At 33.3% G+C, this 8,683-nt stretch overlaps 2 protein-coding genes across 4 annotated transcripts in view; both read left to right on the top strand.

The window, feature by feature from the left end:
• Positions 1–277: 277 nt before the first annotated feature.
• Syb (Vesicle-associated membrane protein synaptobrevin) lies at positions 278–2,652 on the top strand. 3 transcript variants are annotated; one of them, XM_072892852.1, is made up of 3 exons: positions 278–380; positions 1,801–2,120; positions 2,199–2,652. In XM_072892852.1, the coding sequence occupies exons 2-3, from the start codon at positions 1,805–1,807 to the stop codon at positions 2,249–2,251; spliced, it is 369 nt and encodes a 122-aa protein (XP_072748953.1). In that variant the 5' UTR covers positions 278–380; positions 1,801–1,804; the 3' UTR covers positions 2,252–2,652. The 3 variants fall into 3 exon arrangements, with proteins under 3 accessions (XP_072748953.1, XP_072748951.1, XP_072748950.1); XM_072892850.1 differs by lacking the exon at positions 278–380 and adding an exon at positions 1,035–1,192; XM_072892849.1 differs by lacking the exon at positions 278–380 and adding an exon at positions 1,221–1,378.
• A 3,424-nt stretch (positions 2,653–6,076) lies between these two features.
• Clc-a (chloride channel protein 2) overlaps positions 6,077–8,683 on the top strand; it is a 49,649-nt gene continuing 47,042 nt past the window's right edge. The window contains exon 1 of the mRNA XM_072891745.1: positions 6,077–6,218. Within this exon, the coding sequence (XP_072747846.1) occupies positions 6,165–6,218 (54 nt within the window). The 5' untranslated portion in view covers positions 6,077–6,164. The remainder of the gene's footprint in view (positions 6,219–8,683) is intronic.

Genomic DNA, 8,683 nt, shown 5'->3' with positions numbered 1-8,683 from the left:
CGAATTGACAATTAAAATATGATTTTCACCAATAGCATATACTTTTGATATACATAGAAATTTATAGAATCAAATCTTGTTGCAATTATTTGCACGGTTAAATTTCAATCGTATTATTTATTATTGTATCAAAGTCGATAAATAAATAAATGTCGAGTGGAAAAAATAAGAATATCATAGTTTGAACGTACTTGGCGTACGTTCCTGGCGACGCGGTGCAAATACGCGCACGTGCGCAAATCCGCAAGATGTTTTATTTATGCCATCGTCCCCCTCGCGATTTTCTTCGTGAGTCACATCGGTGTCACGGTGAACGACGGCGCGCGTCCAAAATGCTTCTGCGATATTGTTCGTACGCTCGATTATGGCAACTCGTAGCGGTAAGTGTGATCGTAACTTTTTGCGGCAATAACGTTTTATGTATACGTATTTATATTGTCCGCGTCGTTATCATGGACAATCATTTCGAGCCCGTTTAACTTTATTTTCCGGTCAACGAAGATGGCCGTTTGAGAAACGTCATTGCAGTTGTCATTCGCGATTAAGTGAAATTTCGAGGCAAAATTTAATCGCATTTCGATCTAATTACTAACAATTTATTACAAAATGCTATTCGGTAGTTTTTATTTTTTACTTTTTATTTAAATCTCTTTTTTATATGGGAATACATTTTTTGTATTATCGAAAAAATATTTAAACTTGATAACATCTAATTGAAATATAATGATATAGGAAATAAAGGCTCGAAATATTTATATGTGAATATTATATGAAATATTCAAATTATAATTCTTTAATAACGATAGATTGCTTAAATATATATAATTGACTTAATAATAATTAATTGTGTCGCGTATATTGAATAATTTAATTATTTTATTTACGTAAATGTATTTTAATGTTAATCATTGTACTATTACATTGTTGCAATGAAAATCTTTATAATGCGATTAGCATATCAAGCAGACTAGTAGACTAGTAGACTATCGTTTTTACCGACGTGAAAATTTTGAACACCGCTAGATGGCGCGAAGCGACAGTATTTTGACGGACCTTTATTAATTGTGACAGCACGAGACTCGTGTCGCATTTCGTTAACTAATAAGTTATATTATAAGCCATATATATTGCGTGATCGAAAAGAAACGATCCTCGATCGATTCAACCGTACATTTTAGTTATCCCATTCTTGGTGAGCAAATTTTTATAATATCCATGACTCACAATTATCGCCATAATTATCGCCATCTTCGGTCTCTGTCATTTCACTGTTGTTGCTGTAAATTGTAGTCGTCATCGCAATTATTTAGGAAATATTTATCGTGTCTGTAGATTTTATTGATTATTCTTGATTTGTTCCTGCATTTGACAACTTTAAGTGAGTGAGAGACGAACGTTGTATTGTATAGTATTGAAATCATTATTTTATCATCGTTCTGCATACCGTACTGATGATTAAACGATGATTTCATGTTCTGTAATTATATTTCTTCGTTTTTTAAATTTATATGTATATACAAGAATTATTTTGTATAAAAATGTATCGATGAAAGAGAGCGATAAATATTTCGTAATCTAACAGGTGTACAAATAAAGCTCGTTTAGAGAAAACATATGCATGACTTTTAAGGTTATGGGCGTGTACTCGTTATTTCTCGAAAACAAAATTTCTTTAAAAATTATTGGATAAAATGGAGAAGTGTCTTTTATATTATTTATCTTAAATTTAGAATATAATCTTATACAAATATTTATGGAGGAATTGTAAGAGAGGTTAATTGTAAAACATTTTTGTTTCAGGATTATGGAAGGTGGCGGTGCAGGAGAAGGAGAAATGGGTGGTCCACGCAACACTCAACAAGCAGGTGCAAGCAAAAAGTTGCAACAAACGCAAGCGACAGTGGACGAAGTTGTAGGGATAATGAAGGTTAATGTGGAGAAGGTGTTGGAGCGAGATCAGAAGCTTTCAGAGCTTGAGAACCGCGCTGATGCTCTGCAGCAAGGTGCGACGCAGTTTGAGCAACACGCTGGAAAGTTGAAACGAAAATACTGGTGGAAGAATCTCAAAATGATGATTATTATCGGCATCATCTGCGTCATCATTTTAATCATCATTATTGGTAAGTACACACAACACAGGAATGTGGTATCTTTTACTTAATATATACATTATTCTTCTTTTTCAATTTTTATGATAGCTTCGGTTGTACCAAGTTCGTCTTCGGACAGCTCTGATAATTCTCCAAAATGATAGCGTTGTACCAAAGGGCGGATACTGTGTTGTTCCAATCAACCGTCCTCTCTCTCTTAGGATAAGATGCATTCGGTGAATTATGTACAGGGGGACTGTAAAGCGCTAGATGAAACGTGATTGTGAATTATATATTTATATAACGATTGTGTAATATTATCACACACATGTAAAATCAGTGGATCAAAGAGCATATTTTTGAGACTCAATTATATCGAAACGCACGCACAACTATTAGACTAACAACCAGTATTAATAAGAGTGGCCTTTTTTTTCTTTTTTTAAATAAAACAAAAAACTATCTGGTGTTTTTACGATATTAATCTTGTTACAACGATGCTTATAAATTTATTAATGATATGTAATATATATATGTAATGTTTGTACTCTTTTCCGATCAAGTTTGTTAATATTGATTCTCTTCCAGCCTTCTCCGTTTGTTCCATCCTCTGTATGTAGTAATTGAAATCAGACCCAAGTAGAATAATTTTTTATAAAATGATTGTGCTTCACATAATGCAGAATTGACGTAGTTTTCTTCTAGAAATAATATCACGTTTAACGCTATTGGAGTCATTAGAAATGTACATGAGTCATTTCTCATTTCTTAGCGTCGTAAAAACAAGTGTTGCACTAAATAACAGTACTATTATAAACGCGTATTTTTATAACGCGTCCGGATTCGTGCTCTTTCAGATTTTGCCTCAAATATATGACGTACAAAATGTCAGCTGTTTTATAAATATTTATATTCTGACATTCTTCCGCCCGACAGTCCGAAGTAATATCAGTTTCTATTCAATTTGGCAAAAATAGTTAGGAAAATAATCTATATAATCGGATTTTCATGCTGTTGAAATCGGAAATTCAAAAGTCGATCTCGCAAAGAAGACTCATTTAATTAACATTGATGCAATGCCGTTAATTGCATCATAAAGAAAGATTTATACGATGCAGGTGTGATAAGCAGTATGTATAGATAAACGGGAAAAACCTTTAAGGATGTCTCGTAAGTAACACAGTTCGAATTGAATATCAGGAAATACGTGATCATTTTTAATAGTACAGTATAAAATATGCAAAACGCGTACGCTATATGATCTATACATTTGTGTGTATATATACATATATGTGTAAAATACAAGAAATGATAATATATATAGGTACTATTATATTAAAATAGAAAAAGAACATAATATTTTTTAAAAGATATCATTAATGAGAAATTTCTGTTAGTATGTAGATAATAGATTATTTAAGATATTATTGAGTTATAATTCTTATATATACATATAGATTTATAAATCATATATATATATTTGTTGATAGTATTATAGTTGATATATACAAGAATCATAAAGTATAAAACTGATCAGCTTATCAATTATAGGCTATTGACTCGTTTTTTCATCTTTTGATCATTCGGGTGCGTGCTTGGAATCATTATGCGATCGAAAAGAAAGACGATGAAATCAGATGTTTCTTTAATGGACAATTACGAACGATACTAATTGGAAAAATTGGAGAGCGATTCGGTTCTCGATCGGCAAATTTGCGATAGTCAAGGTCGATCGTCTTTATTCGCATGTTATAAAACTTGTATCACGTGCGAGCGAAATGACGATAGCTAATGGAAAAGGTCGTCGCCCACAGTCTGACTCATTAAACAGATTCGTCGAAAATTATCGCGTTTGTACAGTTATTCGAATTATTTGTCTTTCACCGGTTGCATCGGTTATGAGGAAAATATTCATGAGAAAAATGTTAATTCTAACGCATTTTTTTTCAAGTTATCGCGTAGATGACAGAGCCTTATCGGTCGATATCAATCATTGTGTCGACTCAGAAAACATCATCAGACAATATTAGACTGTATAAATACAATTTATGATTTTATGAAGTGCCTACGGTTTTAACAATCTATTCTCGAGACGTTCGTCATAAAATTTATTTTTCCTCGAAATTACTTTTAAGAAAATATATATTATAATATAGTATATATATATATATATATATATATATATATATATATATATATATATATATATATATATATATATATATATATGTTACATGTATTATTTTGTAATTAAGATTTATCAACGACGAGAGGGTCCCTAGAATAAAAATCGCAAACCATTCGGAATCCACGTGCACGTGTTCTGTCGAAATCTCGTCGCGGCGAAATTTCTTTCCGAAAGCGCGAAGATCTGTCACATGCTTCGACATCTCGTCACGCAAGATGTCGAAGAATCAATCGCGAGGAGGAGCGGCACTGTCGCTCGTGCCGTCGCTGACGTATAGGATTTTGAATTTTCTGCAAACTCAGTGACTGAAATCTCGGCCGCTTCATTCATACACCTATCAGTCGGCTCACGACCGTCCAGCCGGGCAGTCAGAGGCGCTCGCGCGCTCTCGTCGCGTCTCGACGTCACCGATGATTTCGCACCGGATTGATCTCTCGAATCGACGATAATCTCTGACAGAAAAGTCCCGGTTTATGTGTAAACCTCGGCATGCACATACACGGTAAACCGGTATCACTGCCGTTTTTCCGTGTAACGTAAACGCAAAGTAAGTTGCCGGCGGCATCTTGGAGATTAATCCCCGCGCGCATCTCTTCGACTTTGATTGATCGAGAATTTTGGAGACACGAGACTTCGTCTCAAGTAAGATATTTTTTTCAAACGTTTATGTAAAGGTGTTTGGATTTCTTTCATGGAGAATTTCGCGAAACACGAATGTAAAATTGGCAATATTACGCCATGCGTATTGAATCGATTTCGTCGGTAAAACGTACTTTTAGAATGACAGAATCATAATAGAGCGATAATCGAACATCGTGACGAGCGTATATTTGGTTTGCAAAACATCCTCAATGTCAATATTTGCTAGCTCGAAAGTTTGCTTTTCGCGACGTGAAAAACAGTTTCGCACCGATCGAGAAGTGCAGTCTTCGATCACGTTGGACCGGCGCGATTTTTGTACGTCGGGTCGCGAGTTTGTCCCGCCTGCTGATCGTTGTACAGGTCGATGTTTGCACAGTGACTGGACGATATTCTCTCAGTCTTATTTTATCTCGCGACTGTTTCCACGCTACAAATACCTATCTTGCGCGGTTTTGACATGACGCGTTTCGCGCATCTTCTTCGAAAGCGCGCCGGTCCTAGCAATTTAAATTGCGAGTCTACGAGGTTTGATGCTCTTTATCGCGTTACGGTAACAACTGCTGCGATCTAATGCTTATGTATAATATTTTACAACATAAATACGTAAATCAAACACAAGGTCACATTTCTTAAGTGCGGTTTTATCGGTGCGATAAATTTGTAAGTCGCAGAGTTAACGGAATCGATAGCTATCGAAGCAAAGATACAAGCACTGTTTCTGTAATTGATTTGCAGAGTGTTCTGCTGTCCGTGGATACGAGTTATAATTCATACAATAATCGAGATTATTTTCGTATTTCGTACGGAACTTATAGCCGCCTTTTCGTTTGTCAGAGATTTATTTTCGATAAAGAGAATTTTTTTCAACACATGTTGAATTTAATTTCAATTATTCCCGCGTAATCGACTTTTAAACTTCATGCCGTGTCGCTCGCAAAAGACTTTATTACTTGTAAAATTCAGGATTCCGAAAATCTTGAGGGTGCCGGTCTTTTAGGTCAAATATATCATCGATGAATTGCCATTACTGTGAGGGAAGAAAACGAGGAAGAAGAAAATCGAGTGTTTTCGAAGATCAATTGTGGGCGGAACGTTAAATTTCAGTCTGGATTAATCTCTGATTCTTCTGCTCTTTCCATCTTCTTCTTCCTGTCATTCCTCTCTTCCGCTGACGCTTGGAGACGACTTTTCACGGCGAATAAAAAAAAGTTTACCGCTCTCGTCCAACGGGATACGAAGTCAAAATGATGTCGCAAAGAGAAAACGAGGAATACGGACTGGGGTATCAGAACACTCTGGTGAGTACGTTGCTTGAATTTTATGAGATTACTGTGGATCGATATCGATGCGAATTATTGCGAATTAATTAATATGAGACGATTGTGATCGCAGATAATTTTTATTTTGTAATTCTCAGATTCGATGATTTTATAAATAGTAAGAAACTTAATACTAATTAAAAATAGTGAAAGAAATTTAGAAAAATAAATTTCTATAAAAGGAATAAACAATTTGTTAACATATCAAATTACTTGATTGCTCTTTGTGTTGATTCTAAAATTTTCTTCAGTTTGCGATAAATTATTAGATATGATCTCCGTGCTACTTGATAAAAGTGTCGGAAATTTGTTCTGAATATTTTACACGCGGCTTTAAAATAAGAAAATTAAATAATCGATAATTTCTAATACATATAGCAACAACATTTCGTACCTTCTTCTTTTTAAGACTTATTTCTTTTTTCTTCAAACTTTCTTTCTTCTAATATACTAACGAGACACGTAATAAAGATATATAACTCTTTAACACCTTCTTCTGGCTTGTCTCGAAAATGATGAGCGTGACGCTCTGACTTTTTATTATGGCCATTAAAATTCATTCACCGATTTTTATGATCGTTACAACGTACTTAAATCACCATTAGGAAAAAAAATATTGATAAGAAATATCGGTAATCGAACCGAAGAAATGAACGACTTGATCTTTCATTGGAATACGTTTCTGGCAGACACTTTTGTCTGCGAATACAAACCTTGACTCTTGGCAAAGCTGTCTCTTTATTGTTTTTGAATTGACTCAATACATATGTATATATATATCATTGCAATATTTGCATTGCTAAAAGAGGACAGAGGAAAGAAAAAACCGTGACTCTCGCCAAAAATGACGCGCATAAAGATTGAAAACTTATCTTTGTTTATTCTTGGCTGAAATGTTGTTAGTTAGTCATAAATATTATATTATAGATTCTATATGATGGCTCAAAACTATTCTCAAACATTTTTTTTTTTGTTTATTAGGGGCATGATTTTTTTATCCTAAAAGTACAAATAATGTTCTAAGAAAGTAATATATTTATGTATGTGTGTGTTTCAAATTTATGGTAATAATATTAATTGTCAGTATTCTCTAAAACGGAATACTGTGACGATGAAATATAACAGTAGAAAATATCTTTATAATTAAATCGATTAGATATAATTTAATTTTCCGAATAAAACTGCAAAGTTTGTCCAGTTGTGCATAGCAGAATTTGTGACTTTTCAATTCGCTGTCTCTCTTCGTCTCTATCTGCTCGCTTTTCTATTTTGCAATGAGTCGCTAGAGAATCCGCGAGATTATATGCTTGCCAAGTTTGCCCGGGATTTTCAGATTTTCTGCATGCTTCCGAATGAGTACAATGCATCGTGACCTCGATTAAACTAACGTATTGTTATATGAAGCACCCTGTGCAGTCGCGTAATTCTAATCCATCTTTCATCATATGACATATGTGTTGTATATATCACGTGCGAAATTTTTTGCACGCGTATGCTCTTCACTAATCTGTTATCTCAGTCGGATGTACGTATGCACCTGTAGATGCTCGCGTTGTCTTTTTCCATCGATTTCTTCATATTCCGACAACTTTTAGAAATTACAAAGTAAAAAAAGTTTTACTGATAAAAAATAATTATGATAAAGAGAATATTGTAAGAATATAATTTTTCAAAAAGTTATAAAATTATGGAAAAAACGTAGAAAATTGAAAATTTTAATGTATCCCAAGTATATTTGTGAATATAAAGACATAAGATTAAATTGAGAAAAATTGAGTTATATGGATTATAATTTAATTATGTGGAATTATGTATGTTATGTATATATGTTATACTGCGAGCATACTTGTCGTATCGCAAAAAGTAATTTATTGTTTTACATTTATTAGGAAACAAATTTTTCATAATAGGCTCGTTTTTTGTAATAGGTACATAACATTTAAGAAAAATTTAATTCCCGCGAGATCTTCCTATTTCGTTTAATACAATATAATGCGTCGTCTAGATTCTTTCTAGAAAAGAACGGCAAAGTATTATTTAAAAAAAAATGTTTTCTTTTTAATTTTTTATTAACAGAATTTAAAAAAAATGTTTTTTTGTAATTTTTCATTAACAGAAAATAAAATTTTGCAAAATACTAAATTCTTTTGTAAAGCTTGCTATTGTTGCTTTTTTAATATTTTTCTGATTCTTCTTTCAATATGTACGATTTACTGCGATGTTTCTTAACTATTCTTTGAATCACGTGATTCTGCCGTGTTATTATACACGTGATCACCACTTGAGCAATTAAAAGTTGTTATTTAATTAAAAATCGACATCTATAATTTATGGCTCATGTGATTCTCGCGATAATCGTAACGTGTGTTTATAATTAAACGTTTGTTGGGAGATATCGGTGATTAAAGTACAGTATAAATCCTTACATTCTTAGCTACACAGTA

Source organism: Anoplolepis gracilipes, chromosome 5 (assembly GCF_047496725.1).
Source record: "Anoplolepis gracilipes chromosome 5, ASM4749672v1, whole genome shotgun sequence".
Taxonomy (NCBI): Eukaryota; Metazoa; Arthropoda; class Insecta; order Hymenoptera; family Formicidae; genus Anoplolepis; species Anoplolepis gracilipes.
This window is presented reverse-complemented; position numbering and strand designations above follow the sequence as displayed.